The 24,439-nt window shown below is 41.8% G+C and overlaps 1 protein-coding gene across 2 annotated transcripts in view; it reads left to right on the plus strand.

Annotated features, from left to right (window-relative positions):
* The first annotated feature begins 542 nt into the window (after positions 1–542).
* ZMPSTE24 (zinc metallopeptidase STE24) overlaps positions 543–24,439 on the plus strand; it is a 49,454-nt gene continuing 25,557 nt past the window's right edge. For both annotated transcript variants that reach the window (XM_079941763.1, XM_079941764.1), the window contains exons 1-6: positions 543–1,069; positions 3,048–3,194; positions 10,332–10,418; positions 21,521–21,637; positions 22,018–22,170; positions 23,512–23,653. In XM_079941763.1, the coding sequence (XP_079797889.1) occupies positions 947–1,069; positions 3,048–3,194; positions 10,332–10,418; positions 21,521–21,637; positions 22,018–22,170; positions 23,512–23,653 (769 nt within the window). In that variant the 5' untranslated portion in view covers positions 543–946. The remainder of the gene's footprint in view (positions 1,070–3,047; positions 3,195–10,331; positions 10,419–21,520; positions 21,638–22,017; positions 22,171–23,511; positions 23,654–24,439) is intronic.

Genomic DNA, 24,439 nt, shown 5'->3' on the forward strand with positions numbered 1-24,439 from the left:
TAGAATATTAAATCAATTCTTTGGTTTTGTGGACAAAAAAAAAAATGCTGCCTGCCATTTCAGTAAACAAAAAATGTTGCCTACGGGACTTCCCTGGCGGTCCAGTGGTTAGGACTCTGGGCTTTCACTACCGCGGCCCCGGATTCAATCCCTGGTGGGGGAACTAAGACCTGCAAGCTGCACGAGGGGTTCAAAATAAAAACAAAACTCATTACCCACTTTCTAGTATGCCTGAATTCAGAACAGCCCAATATAGGCCAAAACACACTTATAATGCCTAGTCCCGCTCTTAACTTTAGTCTTAAGGTATCCCAGGGATGAATACACCACAGTCCGAGAAGCACCAGTTCAGAGGAATGATTTCTAGAGCCTGGGAAGCCGGCTCCTCTGCTGTTCTTCCCAGCGACCTCAGGGCCGGAGCGGCGGCCCACTCTGTCCGTTCCCGCTTAGCCCGAAGACCAGTGGTCCTGGCCGCGGAAAGAACGGCGCAGGCTGCAGCCCAGCCAGGGCAAGCCCCGTAACGAAGAGAAGAAATTGCCACTCGGGAGGCTAGAACGCGGAGAGTCCGCGGCTCTGCCAGGCCCAGGAGGGAAGCCGGACCCTCAGCAGGAACACGCCGTGGAGGAGAGGGGAAAGATTGTCGGTGCAACACAACTCAGGGGAGCAACGGCTGGCGGAGGTCGGAACTCGGACTGTGGGCCGGAAGTGAGGAAGGCGGAGCTTATCCTGTTCCTGTAGACACTAGGCGGCCCTAGGGAGCGTCAGCCGGGGGAAGAGTGTCTGTGTAACACTGCGGGCTGAGCAGAGGGCGTGGGATGGGACGGGTGTCGGTATAGGAGCTCTCGGGAGGGACGGATATCGCTGTGACACTGCGGGGATGCTCTGAGGGGACGGGTGTCGGTGTGGCACCAGTGCTCGCTGAAGGAGCCGGCGGAACGGGGTGGTCATGGGGATGTGGGCGTCGCTGGACGCGGTGTGGGAGATGTCGGCCGAGAAGCGTATCTTCGGGGCCGTGTTGCTCTTCTCCTGGACAGTGTATCTCTGGGAGACCTTCCTAGCACGGCGTCAGGTGAGCCTAGACAGGGCCCACCTGACCCCGACACCCGGCCAGCTCTAGGCCAGCCTCGGTCTCGACTCCAAGTCCCTGGATGATTGCTGCGGCCCCAGCACCGGCCTCGACCTTATGGGTCTCTACTGAGCCTCCTAACTTGGCCCGATGATGGGGTAGGCCTTGAGGGGATCTGGTGCTTCAGGACGTTTTCCGCAACGTGATCATGGGCCCCAGGCCGCTTAGGATCTGGTGAAAGGGAAGGCAGGGCTGCCGCCTTTTCAGGCCTGAGCTCTTGTACCTGCCCCACAGCTTCCTAAGGATTCTCGGGCCCAGACTTACTTCCTTTATTTTTGGCAGCAACTCATAAACCTTCAGAAAGAAGATACTAAAATTTTATAATCACAACTTGCCCACGATATTTGTGTCATGTTCAACCACAGCACTGGGAAGCCATTTTCTGAAAATGAAGATTTCTCAGTCCTTCCAAAGACCTGAACTCCTTTCCCTTTAAAAAATAAAAAAGAAAGAAAAAAAAAGTGTATATTGTTGTTTTTGCCCAAAGAACATTTTCTTAAAGGCTTCTTTATTGTTTTTATTCAAACAATTAAACAGTAAAGTAGAAAGTTACTTAATAACAGTTCCCTGGAGATAATCACAATTAACAGTTTGATGGATTAGAGATATGAACTTTATTTATTTATTTATTTTTTGGCCACACCATGTGGCCAAAAAATAAATCTTAGTTCTCCCACCCTGGCGGGCAGTAGAAGCTTGGAGTCCTAAACACTGAACCACCAGGGAATTTCTGAGATCTGAACTTTTAAATGAGATAGATTTGAAGTTTAATTGACCACTTTATGGCTGTCTTTCACTGCTGGTTTTCTTCTGTGTTGGCACTGAATCAAGTCAACTGTAATGGTTAGGAAAACCTTTCTTTTTTAAACTGCTGGAACCTTTTCCTTGAGCACTACAATCTTTTTCCTCTGCAAATTTCTCCTCTCAGATTACATTCTGTATGAATCTTTAAATTGAAAATTAAAAAATTTTCTATATCTGTCATTGTCTGGGTTATATCTAGATTTCTTTTTTTAGTCCAGGATATTCAAAGAGGTGTTAAGCTGTATAGCACTAGGTTCTCTGACTAGCTCTTAAGACAGCTTCATTAGTACAGAATGCTGTAGGCCTAGAGAAGATCCTTTGCAGAAAGTAAGCACACAGTATGTACTGTCTAAATTGGAGATGGGGTATTGAACATCTACCTACTTGTCTTACTTTAATAATAAGCCTAGTTACAGTAACTACTTTTCAATAATGTCTTCTTTCTTCCGTTATGCTTTCATGTAATGCCCTTTATCAAGGGTTTGGTAAGGTATCCAATAATAAATAGGGAATAGAGATTTATTGTAAAACCATTGTAGAAAATGCTGTCCGTTATATTGTTTGGTATCTGTTCTCTGTATTATGTACCATGGGCTGAAATTACTTTCTAGAATTTGGTATAACGAGAAAGTTTGTCTTTCTTGAAGACCTGATCTGTTTCTGTCGTTCCTCAAATTTCCCTTAATTTGTCTTTTAGAATCAAATTTAATGACTAGCCACATTATCTGTTAAAACTCATGATTAGCATATTTACTTCCTTCTGTCCATGAATTTAGTTTCTATATTATAGGATGTATGCTGTACCTGGAATGAGTAGTACTCTTTGTAATGTTACAATTTTGGTTTACCTCTGCAAACCAAAGTGTGTGACAGCTTTGATTTTAATTTCACCTAGTCAACTAGTTGCAGGTTCTCTCATGCTTTTACTTTCCTGCACGAGTCGTTTTAGTGGTCAGTGTACTTCATCAAACGCAGTATTTGTGTATGTATAAAGCAAATTCAACAGGCTTAAGTGACAAGTTAATGTTATAAACCAAAGTTTGATCGTAAATGACTTGTAATAAGTAATGAGTTAGCTTGACTGTTTCCTTAAGGTGTTTTCTTCAAAATATTTCAGAGACGGATATATAAAACAACAACTCATGTACCACTGGAGTTAGGACAGATCATGGATTCAGAAACATTTGAGAAATCTCGACTGTATCAGCTGGATAAAAGTACTTTCAGCTTCTGGTCAGGACTCTATTCAGAGGTTGAAGGCACTGTGAGTAATTTACTTCTTGGGGAGACAGTCTGTCAACTTATTTAATACTTTGGAATGTTTATTTTCATTTTTGTATTTTTGTGACACAAAAGAGGGTACCACACCTACAAATCCCAGAATGCTTTCTTAACCTTTGTTATTGATGGTAATGAGTGTGGAGCAAAACAGGCAGAAACATAACTATTTAGGCAGTTGAAAACTGTAGAATATGATAACTGTCACCCTGAGGCCAGGTATGAAAAAGAACTTTTTTTTTTAATATTTATTTATTTGGCTGCATTGGGGCACGTGGGATCTTCATTGCTGCGTGCCGGGTCTTCCTTGCAACGTGCGAGATCTTTCAGTTGCAGCATGCGAACTCTTAGTTGAGGCATGTGGGATCTAGTTCCCTGACCAGGGATTGTACCTACCTGGGCTCCCTGCATTGGAAACGCAGAGTCTTACACATTGGACCACCAGGGAAGTCTCAAAAACGAACCTTTTGTTGTAAGTTATTCTTGTAGCAATCCCAGCTCCTCTTCCTGCCTCTCAACTCTGTAACCTGTCCTCTACATTGTAGCCCAAGGAATCCTGAAACACGATTCTGATCATGTTATTCTCCTACATAAAACCTTTTGCTGGCCCGCTGTTTCCTTCAGGGTAAAGTCCAAATTTCTTGGCACGCTTTATGAGGTCCTTTTGACCTGGCAGTTGCTTACTTGAACCTCATCTTTTTATTCCTTCCCCCAAATTCTTTCCGCTTCTTTATTGTCCATCTCGTACCCAGCTTGGTTTCTTATGACCTTGAGTCTTTTCACATGCTGGTATCTCTGTCTGGGGTGCCCTTCCTCTCCCACTTTGTCTCCACTCTCTCACTGGGCCTGATAAATCCCTACTGTTCCATTAGGATCCAGCTGAGACATCATCTCTTCTAAGAAACCGTTTGAAACTTCCCCATCTCTCAAGTCTGGATAAAGTAGCATCCCATTATTATTCCTATCAGAGTGCTTAGCATATTGTATTGAATTTGCCTGTTTAGCTGACAGACTGGTAGTTCCCTAAAGATAGGGTACTTTAAAGTCTTGTTCATCATTTTATACCTAGTACCTGACATATAATAAGCACATAATTCATATGTATTGAATGAAATAATGAGTGACAGATAATTTTTACTTAGTACAACAGGGCCAGTCTTCCCCCATGCTAAAAGAAGAGAGGCTGTAAAGTACAGAGCCATGTTCCTCAGTCTTCTTTTCATGATCTCCCCTGGCCCCTGACCCTGGTACCTTTTTAGCCAATTTTCCTAGTTGCCCCTCCATGAAATTTTAATACCAGAGATATACTGTATGTTTGTTTCTGTACTGTATGTATACATATATATATGTGTGTGTGTGTGTGTGTGTGTGTGTGTGTGTGCTTTACACATAAAATGAGTAAGACTCCTCCTGCCACCACAGACCAGTTCTTGGTTTTCTACCCCTAAGAACAACTGAAAGTGCATGGCGTTGAGGTTGAGAGCTGACTCTGAATTCAGGTGGCTTGCGTTTGAGTCTCAGCTGTACCATACCAGCTATGAGACCTCAGTCAAGTCACTCAACATTTCTGTGCCTCGGTTTTCTGTTAAAATCATATGGTAATAATAGTTCCTCATTCATAGTGTTGGTGAGAGGATTGAAAATTAGTTAATGTATGTAGGACGCTTAGAATAGTGCTGGATCTGCAGTAAGTGCTCCAGAAGCATTGGCTATTGTGTTTTTATTTATTTATTTATTTTTGGCTGCATTGGGTCTTCGTTGCTGTGCGGGCTTTCTCTCGTTGGGGCAAACGGGGACTACTCTTCGTTGCGGTGCGCGGGCCTCTCATTGTGGTGGCTCCTCTTGCCGCGGAACACAGGCTGTAGGCGTGCAGGCTTCCGTAGTTGTGGCTCGCGGGCTCTAGAGCACAGGCTCAGTAGTTGTGGTGCACGGGCTTAGTTGCTCCTTGGCACGTGGGATCTTCCTGGACCAGGGCTCGAACCCGTGTCCCCTGCCTTGGCAGGTGGACTCCCAACCACTGTGCCACCAGGGAAATCCCTTGTTGAAATTTTTAAGGGCTACAAAATAGTGCAATATAAAGTGATATAAACATGAATAGAATCCAGAAGTTTATATTAATGAAAAATGGGTATATATTCTTTTTAAAAAATAAACTATTTTTTAGAGCAGTTTTAGGTTGACAGCAAATTTGAGCAGAAAGTACAGAGCGTTCCCATACACCCCATGCCCCCACATATGCGCAGAACTCTCCCACTGTCAATGTCCCGAGTCACAGTGGTACATTTGTTAGAATAGATGAACCTACACTGACACATCATTATAACTCAAAATCCATAGTTTACATTACCATCGCCTTTGGCATTTTCCATTCTATAGGTTTGGACAAAAATATAATGACTTGTATTCACCATTACAGTGCCATACAGAATAGCTTCACTGTCCTAAAAATCCTCTGTGCTCTGTCTATTCATCCCTGCCTCCCCGCTAATCCTCGGCGTCAACTCACCTTTCTGTCATTCCCATAGTTTTGCCTTTTCCAAAATGTTATATAGTTGGAATCATATAGTTTATAGCCTTTTCAAATTGGCTTCTTTCACTTAGAAATATGCACTTAAGAGTCTCCCATATCTTTGCATGGCTTGACTTTATATTCTTTTTGAAAAAATGCTCTGTCATAATTCCTCCAGAACTCTTTTAGGTCCCTCAGTACCACTAAGAGAAAGATTCCTAAATTGATAATAAGGTTTAGGTACTTTCACTGTAAGCATGTTTGCTGTAGACAGCTTTGCTGTAAGCATTTTCACCACATAACCGATTAACTGTAAGGCAATTTTGCAGTAAAAGATAAAATAATGAAAAATAAAAGAGGGACATTAAAAAGGACATAAACACGTAAAATGAATAACAAAATTAAAAAGACTATTGCAAAATACAAAACATTTGAATACATTTAAAATGTGTGTGGATTCATGACAATACTGCACAAATAACTGATTTTATTTTGTGAATTGTACCTAAGCACTTGTCTTCCAAGTCTTCTGTTCATAGTATTTTATACAGTTTTTTTCTTGTTGATTTGTCTCATCGTTCAGCATTGCACTTTTTCTTTTTTGCTAAAACTTCTTCCTTTGTTAAGAGAAGTATCAGTTTTCAAATACTAAGAGGCATATTTGTAACTGAGTTCTGTATTGCGTTGTGAAAGCCTCTATACCATAGTTCGTTCTTGGTATGTAGTCAGATGTCCACTGATAGATGTTCCGAAGCTCTATGGGAAATGTGGGTTCAGCTTTGCACCTTGGAGACCTCTTTCTCCTCCAAAGTAGTGTGTTTCAAAGTAAGAAACCAACTCTTGGGGCAAATCATCTGTCAGCTCAATAAAGCCATCAATAACATCGCTAACTGGAGGATATACTAACCAGTTGAAACCAAACTGTCAACCCCAAAACTGTCAACCAGTTATTTTATCTTTCACAGCAAAATTTCCTTACAGCCGTTTGGTTATGCAGCAAAAATGTTTGCAGCAAGGTATTTAAGGCAAAGAAGCTTATGGCAAAGATACAGACATGTAAAAATAATTGAGATTGGCTACCATAATTGCTTCCTCACTTAAAGAGAAGAAACTGGCTGTTTGTAGCTTTGTTAAATGATTACAAAATTGTCTAGTTAGTCACAAAATTTGCATTGACAAATATTGAATACTAAGACTAATGTGGTTAAAGCAAAGACTCAGAGAAATTAAATGGCTTGCCCATATAATGTCCAGGTGACACTCACTGCTAAATGGGAGAACTGAATTTCAAACTCTGCTCTTCTGAGTCTTTAAAATTACACAGAAGAAACCATTTTTGATACTCTAGGGACTGCAACATGAAGGTGCTAAATTTATCCTTGGGGAATTAGTAAACTACATTTTTTCCATTAGATAGGAAGTATTTTGTGTTACTTTGAAATCCTGTTCTGTTTGAAAACAATTTCATTAATTCCTATTTTGTGTTGATTAAAATTAATTGGTTTGTAAGCTTTGGTCACAAAGAACAAGTGCAAAGATTAACTTAGACTTTTTTTTTGCCATGGTACTTTCTACCTGAGGGAACATAAGAGGCCCTTGTGACAAATTACAGATGCCACCGTTCACACAAATGTGACAGAGCACCCAGAGATAAAATGTCCCCCCTTTCTGAGACAAACTTTCCTGATATCTCATAGGTGTCAATAAAGAGCCCTCTCAAGAAATGGAATGACTGGGGAGTAGAGTCGGGCAGAGTGGAAAAGCTCAAATTACAGCTTCTCCAATTTCTGCTTGTTTCTGAGTCAGCAGTTTAGCCTCTTTGAGTCTCATTTTTTCTCCTCTTTAAGATGAGAAGAAGATAGATATTAAACCATATTTCATATGTTTTGTGGCAGGGACTGAGTAAGATAATGTAATGAAGCAATTAGTATAGTACTCAACACATAGCAATTACTTAGTCACTGGGTTTCTCTGGGCAAGTTACTTTAACATTTCTGAGTTTCAGTTGCCTTATCTGTAAAATCGAGATGACTATGCTCCCTGCCCTGCCTGCTTCTCAAGACGTTAGTGAAATAATATATGTGGAAGCACAGGACTTGTTTTCGCAGGCATCATTAGTTCTTTTTACAGGACATCCTATCAATACAGAGAAACTTTACTGTTCACCGTGTTTTGTTTTTTATTCCCCAAAGCATGCTAAGCAAGTTTGCAATAGCAGTTTCCAAATGCATTCAAAGTTCATATTAAAGGTACCCTTGATACTTACTTAAAAGCTGGACTTTTGGAACTTCCCTGGTGGCGCAGTGGTTAAGAATCCACCTGCCAATGCAGGGGACATGGGTTCAAGCCCTGGTCCGGGAAGATCCCACATGCCGCGGAACAGCTAAGCCCGTGCGCCACAACTACTGAGCCTGTACTCTAGAGCCCGCGAGCCACAACTACTGAAGCCTGAGTGCCTAGAGCCCGTGCTCTGCAACAAGAGAAGCCACCGCAATGAGAAGCCCGCACACCACAACGAAGAGTAGCCCCCACTCGCTGCAACTAGAGAAAACCCACGTGCAGCAAAGAAGACCCAACGCAGCCAAAAAAAAAAAAAAAGCTGGACTTTCAATAGTAGGTGTTCCAGCCTTTCCCCCAAAGCATTATAAATCCTTAATTCTGCATTATTTATTAGTATTGAGAATAGGATGAAGGAAATGCCATCCCAAGTCAATTAGTTCAACAAGTGGAGCATATACCACATACAGTGGTGCCAAAGCATGTCTTCTGGGAAAACAGTTTATATCCAAGATTGAGTTAAGCTGGATGTAGAGTTAAGGGGCCTTTAAAAAGGCAGTCTATTAAAACAGTGATTTTCAAACTTTGGTGTACATCACATTTAACTGGAGACTGACTCTTAGGCCCCACTTCCAGTTTCTGATTCAGTAGTTCTGGAGTGGAGGCTGAGACTTTTCATTTCTAGCATGTTCCCAGCAATGCTGATGCTGCTGTCCAGAGACCACATTTGCGACCCATGGTATTGTATCAATCCCCTGCATACTGGTAAAAGTCTAAGAGGTGAATAGCATCAAATATGAGTGTGATTGTGGGGAAATAAGAATGCTCAAGTATGGCTAATGGGAGTGTAAATTGATGTAAACACTTTAAAGAAAAAGCTGATAATACCAAATAGAGTTAAAACTCACCATATATTGGTCTAAAAAGGTGTAGAGTGTAAAAAGTAAGTTGTAGAATGATAGATACAATAAGATGTCATTTATATGTGTATATATATATATTTTTTTAAAAAAAATTTTTTTAATAAATTTATTTATTTATTTATTTTTGGCTGCGTTGGGTCTTCGTTGCTGTGTGCGGGCTTTCTCTAGTTGCGGCGAGCAGGGGCTACTCTTTATTGTGGTGCACAGGCTTCTCATTGCAGTGGCTTCTCTTGTTACGGAGCACGGGCTCTAGGTGCTCGGGCTTCAGTAGTTGTGGCATGCAGGCTCAGTAGTTGTGGCTCGTGGGCTGAGAGTGCAGGCTCAGTAGTTGTGGCGCACAGGCTTAGTTGCTCCGCGACATGTGGGATCTTCCCGGACCAGGGCTCAAACCCATGTCCCCTGCATTGGCAGACTGATTCTTAACCACTGCGCCACCAGGGAAGTCCGTGTGTGTGTGTGTGTGTGTGTGTGTGTGTGTGTGTATACATATATATATTCTTAAAAAGCATATGTAAACCACTTTATTATTTATGGATACATATATAAAAATGGAAAGTAGATTGGAAGGACACCTAAGAAATATATGATAGTGCCCAAACCCCTCAAAGCCACAAGGAACCATGTCTGAACGGATGGGAATATTGTGCTTCTAACCAAGGAGTGTGATCACACTCCGGGGCTCCACAAGTGAAGAAACAGTACGTTGACTCCTCTGGGCAAAATGATTCCACGAACTTGGTATCTGTTGTGAGAAGTCGTGTTTTGTAAGCATGTATTCTTTTCACATTTTAAGAGCTGCGCTGTTGTTCATATGTCTTATTGGTTTGGTGAATATCTGTGTTCGCTTTATCTGCCCAAGACAAAGGGTGGTGCTGAGAAAGTGCCTTACTCCTATGATACCCTGACTCCTACCTCAGGATTCACTTTTTCCTGACCCAGAGAAGGCTCTGATAGCTCATTCTGTCCCCCAACATGGTAGGTGGACATGACTCTGTACTTATATCGATACTAATACTTTGTCCTAACCAAGAGGCTATTTCCTTTCAAGGAAAAGCCAGCTATGGAGCCATAAAGCCTGGCTCAAATTCCGTTTCTTTCACTTGTTAGCTGTGGGATTTTCGACACGTTGCTTAGCCTTTCTAAGCTTAGTTCCTGATTATTAAGGTCTTTTGACAAAAGTTTTTTTTTTCTCTAAACAGCTTTATTGAGGTAAATTAACAAATCATACAGTTCATCCGTATAAAGTGTACAGGCAAAAACCTTTTAACAGTGTAAACTTAGTATCTCAATTGGTTTGTATCTGTCTAAATGCATATTTTATCCTAAATAAGATCTCTCTTTTTTTTTTAACATACTTTCGTATGATAGTTTCTAGTACTGCTTCAATGTGACCAACATGTGCTTTGTTTTATAGCTTATTCTTCTCTTTGGAGGAATCCCTTATCTCTGGAGACTCTCTGGGCGGTTCTGTGGCTATGCTGGCTTTGGACCAGAATATGAGGTATGTCATTCATTAGCATATATTTGTCAGTCTTTCTTTTTCCTTGACCAGCTTTCTACTAAAGTTAATTTTTTGGCTTCTACCGTTATTAGGCTTCTCTGTCTCTGCAGTCCTTGTTGACCTGTGTTAGCATAATGCAAGTTACTGTAGCAAACCCCAGAATTTCAATGGCTTATTACAGTAGTTTATTTCTTAATCACATAATAACCCAGTGTGAGTATTTTGGGTGTCAGCAGGTGACATCTTTTATGTGGTAAGTCAGAGACCCAGTCTCTTCTTATATGGCTCTGCCATTCCCTAAGTGCCCCTAAGTTCTCTGCATCCAACAGGCAGATGGAATGAGAGGGTGAAGAAAGTACATCCCCTTCTTAACTCCCTTGGCTCCGAAGTGATACCTGTCCTTTGCATTCACATTTCATTGGTGAGCCAGTCATTTAGTCTCAGATGCAAGAGAGCTGAGTAATGTAGTCTCTGGTAGGCAGCTGCTTCTTGGGAACAACTCTATGAAAGGGGAAGCATGAATTATGTTGAACTCACGCTAAGCAGATACCCTGTGCCACACATGCTTAGCAGATACTTTCAACAGAGACAGAGAGTATACCTCTTAGAATCTCCACTGAGCTGCTTGAGTTGACTGCCCACTCTTCCAGGAATTCCAGTTATTGGAATCAAAGCCTTCGACCTGAGACTTTCTGCCTGTAACGGATGCTGGGACACTGCTTTTGATTCTTTCTTGGAAATTGCCAAGTCTGTTCTCTCCTTCCTGATTGTTTATTTGAAATGTTGGGTCTTATCTATACATGTAGGTACCTTGGACTTTAATTCAGCTCATCCTGTATCCCTTTTCTGTGTACCGTTTTCTAAAGGAGCCAAACTCTTTAAGACCTCTTCTTCCTGTGATATCTCTGTATCTTTATAGACTCTGTCCTGACCTGCTATATGCGCTGTTAGAGTTTAACTGCATGTTCTCTGTATTGTTTCATAAAAAATTTAAGGTGGTTTTGTATAAACATGACTGGCTCCTATTTTAGTTCCCATCTTCAATGTCACTTTCTCAGAGAGGCCTTCTCTGACCACTCTCATCTAGAATAGCATCCCTCTGTCACTCTTCTTTTTTTTTTTTTCCCCAGCCGAGCCATGTGGCTTGTGGGATCTTAGTTCCTTAACCAGGGATTGAACCCAGGTCCTTGGCAGTGATGGCGCACAGTCCTAACCACTGGACTGCCGGGGGATTCCCCCTCTGTCACTCTTTAGTGAAGCATATCACCTTATTTTATTTTCTTTATAGAGGCACTTACCACTATTTGCATTTATCTTACTGTTTATTCGTTTACTTTTTATCTGTCACCCTGACAAGACTTTTAAGCTCCAAGGGGACAGAGACCTTACATATTTTCTTCACTGCTGTGACTTGTGCCTAGAACAATGCCAATCATGGTGTAGGTATTCCATAAGTATTTGTTGAACGAATAAACCCAATTTATATACATACATATAAAAATATTCCTTACGTTAATGGGACATATTTTATATAATGTTCTGAGACGTTATTTTTGTATTTAACAATGCTTTAGAGATCTCTTCCTGTCTGTTTATATAGATCTTTGTTTTCTTTAATGGCTGCATGGTACTGGCAGTCCTCACTCTGCACAGTTCTGATATACACACATTTCACTTACCATGGTTTAGTTAGTAACACCAGTCCCTCAGCAGGTTTAAATTTCAGTTACCACAGTATGTTACAGGCATAAAGTACAAGTTCCCTGCTAGCTCTTCAGTTCACAGATCACTGTGCAAATAACAGATGCTCATGCAGTGACCAATCATGTCAGTCTTTTCAAATTCTGCTGGTGACTGGTCACTGCACATCTGCTATTCAGTGATTCAGAGCGTGCAGTCGTCTTGCCTCCTGGTCTCCCGGCTATACATCCACATGACATTTTACAAAGATGGATCACTGAAAGAGGGAATTGGCCAACAAGGATGAAAGTGTAGCAAAGAAATAGAAGATGATAACACTGGAATTGAAATTCAAATCTAGGAACTTCCCTGGCAGTCCAGTGGTTAAGACTCCACGCTTCCACTCAGGGGGCATGGGTTCAATCCCTAGCTGATGTACTAAGATCCTGCATGCTGTGCGGCGCGGCCAAAAAAAAGAAAAAGAAATTCAAATCTAATGTACATGGTACAGAGGAAACAGCTGACCACATTCCCACCTGAAACAAGCTTTTTTGGGTTTTGTTGTTTCATAATGTATGAAGCACTAAAATACCCTTTCCCTGGATCCTCACCAGTACTTATTATATACATGATTTTTAACTTTTGCCAGTCAGGGAAAAAATGTTATTGTGCTGTTATTTTATACAACTTATTGAATGGAACTTGTTGAATGGAAAAGTCACTTATGAAGCAACATAAGTAAGTAAAAGTGTGTGTGAATATCCATACAGATTTTTAATATAACTAGTGTCCTGATGATGAACATTTAGATTGGTTCAATCTTCCTTCCTCCCTCCCTCCCTCCCTCTCTGCCTTCCTTCCTTCCTTTCTTCCTCTGCCCGCCTCCCCCAGCTCCCTTCCTTCCTATGTTGGGTCTTCGTTGCTGCACGCGGGCTTTCTCTAGTTGTGGCGAGCGGGGGCTACTCTTCATTGCAGTGCATGGGCTTCTCATTGCAGTGGCTTCTCTTGTTGCGGAGCACAGGCTCTAGGTGCTTGGGCTTCAGTAGTTGTGGCACACGGGCTTAGTAGTTGTGGCACACAGGCTTAGTTGCTCCGCAGCATGTGGGACCTTACTGGACCAGGGATCGAACCCGTGTCCCCTGCACTGACAGGTGGACTCTTAACCACTGCGCCACCAGGGAAGTACAGTTCAATTTTTCTTAATTGTATACACTCGTGCCCATCCTTGTACACATGTCGTTGTGCACATATTCCACATCTATAAGAAGTCTGAAATAGTATATACCAAAATTCCAAAAGTGGTTTTCTCGGGAGAGAATTTTGGCAATTTTTATTTCCTTATTTTTGCTTATCTCTTAAGAAAATTCAGCAATGAACATCTACTTCTCATATAATTAAAACCAATTTCTTCACTAGAAAAAGAAGAAGAAAACTAAGTGGACCTCAGCTTATCCTTAGGCATAGGCAGTGTGTCTTTTGGCAGGGCTTTCTGCTTTCCAAACTACCAACAAATGGTCTTATAATCAGTGTCCTTATTTTTTGACAGTGATATTTGGCCCAGCCTTTTTCAGCAGGTAATCAACTTAATGACTCAGGATGCTCCAGAGTTCTGTTGCCACATTATACATATAAGATGGAATGAATAGGTTCATCTCAGACAAGAGGTGAACTGTGCCATCAGGATGTTTTGGTCTGGATCACTCTGCCCTCATGGCGCAGCACTTTATAATGTTCTGTGTCCTGGAGTCTTCAAGTGTTCACTGATAGGGCTAGAGCCCAGATCTTGTTGCCTTTGAGAAGCTATGAGTCAAAACCCCTTCCCCTCACTGCCCAGTAGATCTTATTCCTAGGATATTTTCTCCTTCCTGAATTAGAATTAGAGATCTTCTGAGAAAAACTCCTGGAGGTTTGTGTATTCTCCAACTTCCCCAGTGTGACTGTCACAACTCCTTTTTTTCAGATAGAATATCTTCCTTAACTCAGTCACCTGTCTAAACTCCAGCTCACAGTTGTCTGTTAGGAGTAGAAGGGTCTTAGAGAAGAGTAGTGAAAAGTAGCATTTTGGGGTTGGATTATGAAAATCTTTAAAAGTATAATGAGTTTGCAGTCTTATAGAGCAGTGGTCCCCAACCTTTTTGGCACCAGGGACCGGTTTCATGGAAGACAATTTTTCCATGGATGGGGTGGGGGGACAATGGGGAATGGTTTCAGGATGATTCAGGAGCATTACATTTTTTTAAAAAAATTAATTTATTTATTTAGATTATGTTGGGTGTTCGTTGCTGCGCATGGGCTTTCTCTAGTTCTGGCGAGCCGGGGCTACTCTTTGTTGTGGTGCGCGGGCTTCTCATTGTGGTGGCTTCTCTTGTTGCGGAGTACAGGCTCTAAGCACATGGGCTCAGTAGTTGTGGCTTGTGGGCTCTAGGGCGCAGGCTCAGTAGTTGTGGCGCACGGGCTTAGTTGCTCCTTGGCATGTGGGATCTTCCTGGACCAGGGCTCGAACCCATGTCCCCTGCATTGGCAGGCGGATTCTTAACCACATTACGTTTATTGTGTACTTTATTTCTATTGTTATTACATTGTAAAATATAATGAAATAATTATACAAGTCACCATAATGCAGAAACAGTGGGAGCCCTGAGCTTGTTTTCCTGCAACTACATGATCCCATCTGGGGGTGACAGGAGACAGTGACACCCGAAGTGTGTTGCTTATGTCTCTGTGGTCTCGTTTTGGTTGCTGTCACTGCAGAAAACCCTGCTTCACAAAGACAGGATGTTGGAAATGGAAGCAGGCTTTTCAGTGCTTTTGTGTCAATCTCAGGATATTCCACCTTGATTTTCATCCAGAATGTATGGAGATTTGAAGTTGTCTTAAACACACTTTTAAGGCCACTGTCACTTACGATCTCAAGCAGTTGATCCTCTTCTAGCACAGACAAAGTTAGTTCACCTGGCTTATTCACAAATGGGTCACAGATCCATTCCTTGCCAGTTCGGGGGTCTTTTGTGGTTGGGCAGTAATGCTCAAACTCTTTTGAAAGCTGAGATAGGTGATCATGCACCAGCTGGGAGAAAGAAGGCCCTCGCTCAGTCTCTTTCAAAATCTCTGCTAATGTTTGAAACATGTCAGAAATCCCAGTGTTCACTTGTCGACCCCATAATTCCAGTTTGGCTCTGAATGCCGCCACTTTATCTGTCAACTTGAGCACAGTTGTTCTCCCCTGAAGTGACAGATCGAGTTCGTTGAGCAGGTTGAATATGTCACACAAGTAAGCAAGTTTTGTGACCCATTCTGTGTCAGTGAAATGTGCTGCCAGTGGTGACTGTTTTTCTAAAAGAAATTTCTGGAGCGGCTCTCGTTACCTCAAAAACTCTGGCCAGTGATCTACCTTTAGAAAGCCATCTCACTTCTGTGTATAAGGGAAGACATGGGACTTCCTTGGTAGGCTAGTGGTTAAGAATCCACCTTCCAGGGCTTCCCTGGTGGCGCAGTGGTTGAGAATCAGCCTGCCAATGCAGGGGACATGGGTTCGAGCCCTGGTCTGGGAAGATCCCACATGCCGCGGAGCAACTGGACCCGTGAGCCACAATTACTGAGCCTGTGCGTCTGGAGCCTGTGCTCCGCAACGAGAGAGGCCGCTATAGTGAGAGGCCCACGCATTGCGATGAAGAGTGGCCCCCTCTTGCCACAACTAGAGAAAGCCCTTGCACAGAAACGAAGACCCAACACAGCCATAAATAAACAAATTTAAATAAATCATATATTTAAAAAAAAAAGAATCCACCTTCCAATGCAGGGGACGCGGGTTTGCTCCCCAGTCAGGGAACTAAGATCCCACATGCCACAGGGCAACTGAGCCCTTGCACTGTGGATCCCATGTGCCACAACTAGAGAGAAGCCCACACGCCGCAACTAAGACCCAACTCAGCCAAATAAATAAAGAAAAAAATATATATATTTTTTTTAAAAAGGAGAAGATGTGTGTGCTCTGCATCCATCTCCTCACAGAGCTGCACGAACAGATGTGAGTTAAGGGCATGTACTTTAATGTGGTTGATAATTTTAATCACATCCTGCAAAATGTTGTTAAGTTCAGGTGACATTTTTCGGCTAGCCAGCAGTTCTCTGTGGATGACACAGTGCGCAGACTCACATTCAGAAGTGACCTCTTTGACCCGAGTAGTGAAACCAGAAAGCCGTCCAGCCGTGGCAGCCGCCCTGTCCGTCCATATACCGACACAAAATGACCAATTCAGTTTTCCTGATATGTAATTGTTCAAAGACTTGAATAGTTCCGCAGCTGTGGTGCTGGTTGGCAACAAAAGTGCACATAACATATCCTCATGCACACCTTCCTGAAAAATATATCGCACAAAAACAAGCATTGTTGCCTTGTTGTCAACATCGGTAGACTCATCAACCTGGATTGCATACCGTGGTGACTCATTAATCCTCTCTAACAATTGTGCCTCAATATCCTCTGCTATTTCATCAATTCGTCTAGTTATGGTGCTAGCTGAAAGAGGAACACGTGCCACCTTTTGAACTGCAGTCTCTCCTAAAAGTTCATGACAAATGTCCTCAGCAGCAGGCAGGATCAGCTCTTCACCAGTAGTGAAGGGCTTCTTAGCTTTAGCCATGCGGTTAGCCACTGAGAATGATGCTCTCAGTGCAGACACATTTGATGAAGTGGTGGCCTTCAATAATTGCTTCTGTTCTTCGTGTTCATGGTTTTTTTCCTTTGAAAAACTCCAAAGGCTTGTCTTTCAATGCAGGTGCTTGGTCTCCATGTGGCGAAGCAGTTTTGAAGGTTTCGTGGCTTCATTGGATAGCCGGTAGCCACATATTATATAAAGCAGGCTTGGAGAATGTGAATCCCCTGTTGCAATGAACCCATAATTTAAGTAGGACTCTTGGTATTTTCTTTTAAATGTAGCTTTCTTTTTGTTGGCAGTCTTAGAGTCTTCTGCTGTCTCATCACTGGGTCTTTCCCCCTTTCCAAAGAAGCTCTCCAATGACGTTTGTTTTTTTACTCATCCTGGCTAGGGTTAGCTTGTGGGCTTACCAAAACGGTGGCTGAGACAAGTGTGCAGTGTGGGAAAGAGGCACGGATGGAAGTAGATAAATTAATGGGCGGGCCACACGCAGACTAAAACGTGTCGGATTCTGACTTAAAGCCTGCCACTAGGTGCAGCTGTACAATTGATGTACATCAACTCACTTGCCACAATGAAGCCTGCCACCAGATGCTTAATTGTTGCTTGCCACTCACTGATAGGGTTTTGATATGAGTCTGCAAGCAATTGATTTATCATGGTCTCTGTGCAGTCAAACCTCTCTGCTAATGATAATCTATATGTGCCGTTGTTCTCCACTGCTAGCATCACTGCCTCAGCTCCACCTCAGATTATCAGGCATTAGATTCTCATAAGGAGTGCACAACCTAGAGCCCTCACATGCGTAGTTCACAGTAGGGTTCGCTGCTCTGGGAATCTAGTGCTGCAGCTGATCTGAACAGGAGGCGGAGCTCAGGCAGTAATGCAAGCAATGGGGAGCGGCTGTACATACAGATGAAGCTTCGCTCGCTCCCCCACTGCTCACCTCCTGCTGTGTGGTCTGGTTCCTAACAGGCCACAGACCAGTACCGGTCTGTGGCCCCGGGGTTGGGGACCCCTGTTATAGTGCCATTACGAGCTTTTAAAGTTGAGAAGTGGAGTTTTAGATTCATCTGGTGTGTATGTAGGATGGATCGAAAGGGGAGGGATTGATATTAGGCGGGGGGACCATTTAAGAGGCTGTTTTACTGTTTAAGGCAAAATAATTTACAATGCTCTTGGAATCTTAGTGTTTTAAGGAGGAAATAAGCCTACTGATTGGGGAATTAGACTTACTGTTCATCTTCTTTAAGAAGAAAAATGGTTTATTGATAGAATTATTCATTTTAAGTGGTATTTATGCATAAGATAAGTGAGATTAAGAAGAAGTCAAGTTATCTTAAATTAATTCAAGGCTCCATACGTAGATGATTTATATGTTAGTGTGCAGAAGGAACTTGAACTTATGGCATATGTTGATAAACTAGGGAGAATGGAGAATGTTTCAGAAGACTACAGGTGAGCAAAATCTAGACTTTCAAAAGGAGAAAATGGTACATTCTGTGCAGAATGCTAAACTTGATAATCAGTGCCTTATCACAATTCTTCAGTGAATTATTAAAGAAGAGATGTATAAACTTTAAAAAAAAGAGTAGAGGGACTTCCCTGGTGGTCCAGTGATAGAGAATCCACCTTCCAATGCAGGCGATGCAAGTTCAATCCCTGGTCGGGGAACTAAGATCCCACATCCTGCAGGGCAACTAAGCCCGGGCGCCACAACTACTGAGCCCCCGCACCTCAACTAGAGAGCCTGCGTGCCATAGACTACAGAGCCCACGTGCTCTGGAGCCTGTGCCACAACTAGAGAGAGAAAACCCACACGCCACAACTACAGAGAAGCCTGCACACCACAACTAGAAAGAAGCCCTCATGCCTCAACGAAGAGCCTGCGTGCCACAACTAAGACCCGATGCAGCCAAAAAAAAAAAAGAATAGAGCCCAGGTATAATCCCAGAGCAGCTTGTGAAGGGCACATGATAAAACATTTTATAGTTAATCTGAAAGACTAAAGACAGAGAAATAGCCAGAAAGATTCTGAATAAGTAAAATAATGAGTGGTAACTTTTAGATATTAAAATGTATCATAAATTTTAAATAGTGTATTGGTACCAGAAACAGGCCTAACTAAGTATATGTAATCTTGGTATATGATAAAGGTGGCATTTCAGATTGGTGAGGAATATATAGGTTATAAATTTTCTTAGGACAACTGAGAAAAAAATAAATTCCAATTTTATATCCTCCAAGAAAAAGAAAGACTTAGTTGAATTGAGTATTTAAATATAAACAAAGATACATTGACAATACTTAAACAAAAAAAATATAATTTTTTTAACTTTTTATTTGATATTGGAATATAGCCGATTAACAATGTTGGGATAGTTTCAGGTGCATAGAAAAGGGACTCAGCCATACATATGCATGTATCCATTCTCCCCTAAATTCCACTCCCATCCAGCCTGCCACATAACACTGAGCAGAGTTCCCTGTGCTGTACAGTAGGTCCTGGTTATCCATTTTAAATATAGCAGTGTGTACATGTCAATCCCAAACTCCCTGACTATCCCTTCCCCACTTCATTCCCCCTGGTAACCATAAGTTCGTTCTCTAAGTCTGTGAGTCTGAAGAAACTATAAATTTTAATATGATCTAGAGTTTTTAATTAATTAATTAACTAGTTAGGCTGTGTTGGGTCTTCGTTGCTGTGCACGGGCTTTCTCTAGTTGCGGTGAGCGGGGGCTACTCTTCATCGCAGTGCACGGGCTTCTTATTGTGGCGGCTTCTTTTGCTGTGGAGCACAGGCTCCAGGCATGCAGGCTTCAGTTGTTGTGGCTTGCGGGCTTTAGAGCGCAGGCTCAGTAGTTGTGGCGCAGGGGCTTAGTTGCTCTGCGGCATGTGGGATCCTCCCGGACCGGGGCTCAACCCTGTGTCCCCTGCATGGGCAGGCAGATTCTTAACCATTATGCCAACAGGGAAGTCCCGAAAGAACACTTTAGAAAAAATTGAGTACCTCAACACAAAAATGGGCAAAGGAAGAAATTCGTATGATCATAAAATACATGAAAAATATAAATCCATACTGACAATCAAAGAAATGTGTTTTAGTACAACAATGAAGAATCGAGGAGTTGTGCTTCTTTCTTTGTTTTGACCTATCATATCATATTGGGTAAAAAACAGTTAAAAGAATCATAGGACAGAATTGTTGAGGGATAGGGAACTAGTCTCATGGTGCTGTCAGACTGAAAACTAGTATAGTTTTTCTAGAGGACACCTTGGCAGTTTGTATCAAAAATCTTTTAAAAGTTTGACACCAGGGCTTTCCTGGTGGCGCGGTGGTTGGGAGTCCACCTGCTGATGCAGGGGACACGGTTTCGTGCCCCGGTCCAGGAGGATCCCACATGCCGCGGAGCGGCTGGGCCCGTGAGCCACGGCCACTGGGCCTGCGCGTCCGGAGCCTGTGCTCCGCAACGGGAGAGGCCACGGCAGTGAGAGGTCCGCGTACCGCAAAAAAAAAAAAAAAAAGAGTCTGACATCAGACATTTCACTTTTACAAATTTATGGGGAATGAATGAAACGGGTTCATTGTAGCATTGGAATGAATGCTACATACATAATGGAAATATATGTAATGGAGCCGTTAGCAATGAAGTAGATCTATATTTATTGATATAGAAAGATGTTTGTGATATGTTAAATGAGTAAAGCAGGTATTCAAACAATCTATACAATATGGTTGTATTTTTTGAAGATGGGATTCCGATTCAGTAATTTTGAGGAAGGTCCTGGAATCTACTTTTAAAAAATTTCTCATTTCCCATTTGGGGACAGATGCTGGCATAAACCACCCTGCATGTTGTAGGCAGACAAACCTCCTCTTTTCCTCTTCCCTTCTCCCTCTTCCTATGTTTAGAAACATAGTGGCTGCATCTTTACTACCAAGTCAAATATGCTTTGGTGGTGTACTCACACTTAAAAGAATTCAGTTTTACACTGGGGAGTAAGAGGGAGAGTGATGGTGTGGTGGGAGGGAGAGCGAGGGTTTTATTTGCTTCATTGCCTTCCCCTCCCCCCAAGTCCCTTCATACCAATTAGCCCTCATCCTCCACTGTCATAGGAAAAGATATTTGTAAAGAAAAATGAGGCAGTTCTTGGCTTTTGATCTCCTAAGGACCTGTTGTTAAGGCAATTAAAGGAGTTCTAGAGAGTTATTTTCTCTCTTGAGTTTTGGCTCTGTTAAAACTTCAGCACACTCTGCCCCACCTGCCCTGGCCCAGCTTTCCTGATGCTCCATTATGTTTCTCTGCCTGGTCCCAACTAGGCCCATCATCTTGTCATCTTTCACCTTTAAGGTGCTCTTTTCTTTCTCCTTGCTTTTGCAAATTGTGTGGAACTCCTCCTTGCCTCTTCTGTCCCACTAATTTATCTCTTTCTTCAGAGTAGCATTCCATTTCTCATCAGTGTTGTAAGCCTTTCTTGAATTCACCAGCATATGTGGCTGAATTTAAGTTCTTTTAACCTTTTTGTCTCTATGACTTCAATTAACTTTCATATGGTGCCCGTGTAATAAAAGGAAGTGTTTTAGTGCCTCCCTGTCTTGCAAATAAACTCTGAGGGTAGCAGTGATGTTTCAGTCCCGTAGAATCAAGCACATTGCTTGAGTTATAGTAAGTACTCAGCAAATACTCGTTGATTGGTTCCCTAATATTTCATTTGAAGAATGACTTAATATTAAAAAACTGCCTCTTTTTTTCTTGTGTTTAGATCACTCAGTCCTTGGTGTTTCTGCTGTTGGCTACACTTTTCAGTGCATTGACTGGTTTGCCGTGGAGTCTTTATAATACTTTTGTGATAGAAGAAAAACATGGTTTCAATCAGCAGGTAAAATAGAGAATGCAAATGTTCTCTCTTGTGCTTTTGTCCTCTGCTGGGAATAATTAAAACGTAATTTGCTATTTTAGAGCATGAATTAATTGAGGGAAAAGGAACTGAAGATACGGTAAAGATCATAGTTTAAGGTCTTGCCATAAACTCTTCTAGCACTAATGTCTAGTGTTTTTTCAGCTAATAACATTTAAATGAGTTTATTTTAAACTATAAAATGCAAGACATTGACTTATTGTCTTAGGCTACCTGTTGTCATGTAGTCTCACTGCCTTTTAATTTTTAAAATTGCTTTAATAATGTATCCTTGCTATTCACTTATTTGTTATTTTAAAAGCAGTTTCTTAGTTTCTCATGATGACCTTTTATTTTTTCAGACTTTGGGGTTCTTCATGAAAGATGCAATCAAGAAGTTTATTGTGACTCAGTGCATTTTATTACCCGTGTCTTCACTTCTACTTTACATTATTAAAATTGGGGGAGACTATTTTTTTATTTATGCCTGGCTGTTCACACTAGTTGTGTCTCTGGTAAGTGAAATCTTTGTTTCGATTTTCTTTTACAAAATGTTCCTTGGTGAGATAACTGTCATTTAATCTTCATTAGCATTTAAATGATTCTTAAGAAGCAGAAGAAATATAAATAGGTGCTCATATAAATTCCCCTTCTGTTTTCTGCTTTTAGCTATAGAAATGGGAGAGTTGACTCTGACCATAGATTTTCTTCTCCTTATACTGGCTCTTATAGATTCTAGAAGCTAGTTGTTAGTTACCTTTAATGATGCAGTTGTCAAGCAGTTTGGGGCTGTGCATTTGTGAGTTGCCACCAGAGTGATGACTAAGTTTGACAATTTGATGACTCTTGACTGAGCTCCAGTGTCTAAAAACCATGGATATTTTGGAGAGAGAATAGATGTAAGCGGGATAAGAAAAAGAAAGCATAAACGTGTCTGCTTTCTCCTGCCCTCCTTCCCCTGCCTTTCCCTTCCTCCTCTCCCCTTTGCCCTTTACCCCTTCTTCTCTGTCCCTTGCCCCCTCCTCCTGCCCCTCCCCCTCACCCTGCCTCTTCCCTTTTCCCCCCTTCTTCCCTCTCTTCCTTCTCCCTCCTTTTTCCTCTCTCCGCTTCCCCATTGTCCCTTCTTCACATCTTCTTTTCCTCTTCTCTTTCCGATATTCCAAACTGCTTCACAGCACAAACACTACAACACAATCAAAATGGCCTGTTAACAGCCCCCAGAAAATACGTCCTATCAGCTCTTCAGCTGCACTGATGGTGAGGTTTCTTTTAGTCTGAATTACCATGATGCTTATTGCTTCACCTCCTGCTGGTGGGATCATGACTGGAAAATGGGTGCTAATTGGACTTACAAATATATGTTGTATGGCAAATTGAAGTGACAGGAGAGAGAGCAGAGGAAAGGCTCCCAAAATGCTTAAGGAAGTACTGTTTCAACCAGTGTGTATAGTTATGAACTGCAGGTCAGTAATATTAGCAGGCAAACCAAATAATAGCACACAGTCAAGCTCTAGTAGTTCTTTTTTTAGCAAACACTTCAAGTCTATTATGATTACCTTGAAAGACAGAATTCCAAGTTATGATGGGCTCATGAAGTGTCAGAAATCCCCAAGATAGTTTTGAATGGACCATTTGGCTTTTCAGTTATTACCATATAGAGACTATTCATTTTGATTTAATTCATCAAACAGATATTGAATGCTGTACTGGTACTATTTCGGGCTGGGAATACCAGAGCAAATAAGATAAGGTCCCTGTTCTCAGGGCTGGGATCACATAGTTTTAATACTGAATCTGTATAGAGTAGTTTCTCTTTAAGGACATATTCATAGGTTGTTCTCATATTTGCGTTTCAGGTGCTTGTCACCATCTATGCTGATTACATTGCCCCTTTATTTGACAAATTCACACCTCTTCCTGAGGGAAAGCTTAAACAAGAAATTGAAATCATGGCAAAGAGTATTGACTTCCCTTTGACTAAGGTGTATGTTGTTCAAGGTAAGGCTCCCTGGGGTAAGAAGATTTTATTTGAGTGATTTGTTTTATTTGATTAGTTTATTCTTAAAACTTTAATAAAAGAACAAATCAGTTGGTTTGGGGTTTTGTTTGTTTGTTTGTTTTTGTTATTTAAAGATTAGGATTTTACATTTTGGCTTTTGAAGATTTATAAGAATTGATGACATAGTCCAGGGATAGAAACTGGTGGCCTGATGCCAAGTCCTGCTCTTGCCTGCAGCTATGTTTGGTTGGTTTTATTGTTTTTAATTCTGCACCAAGGCCTTTATCACTCCCTGCTATGTCATAATATTAGACTGATTTTTTCACTTCTATTACCTGCCTGGCTCCTATATGTAACTGAGTTGGACTCTTGCTTAGTTTCCATTTGGCAGTGGTTTGGGGGCTCAAAAACAAAACCAATGTTATTGGCTTTGTCTCCACCAAGAAAACTTCCAGTGTTCTGCAGGACTCTGATTTCACCTGCAGATTACCCAAGATTGGTGCCACTTGGTATTTTGGATTAGTTATACTCTGCTTTTCTGATGATTGCTTTTGAAAATTAAACTATCTATCTGTTAGCTTGTGTAAGACTACTAAAGTCTCAAGGAAACCTACAAAGATGCAAAGAAAAACTGTGTGGTACCATGACTTTCAGAATCTGTAAATTAAAATCCATGTAAATGAATGAGTGTAGTTCTGCCTCTGCCACTTACCAGCTGTGGGATCTTGGACAAGTCACTTTGCATCTCTGGGTTTCAGTTTTGCTTCCTCTGAACTGTGGTCTGG

This window comes from Stenella coeruleoalba (genome assembly GCF_951394435.1).
Source record: "Stenella coeruleoalba genome assembly, chromosome: 1".
Taxonomy (NCBI): domain Eukaryota; kingdom Metazoa; phylum Chordata; class Mammalia; order Artiodactyla; family Delphinidae; genus Stenella; species Stenella coeruleoalba.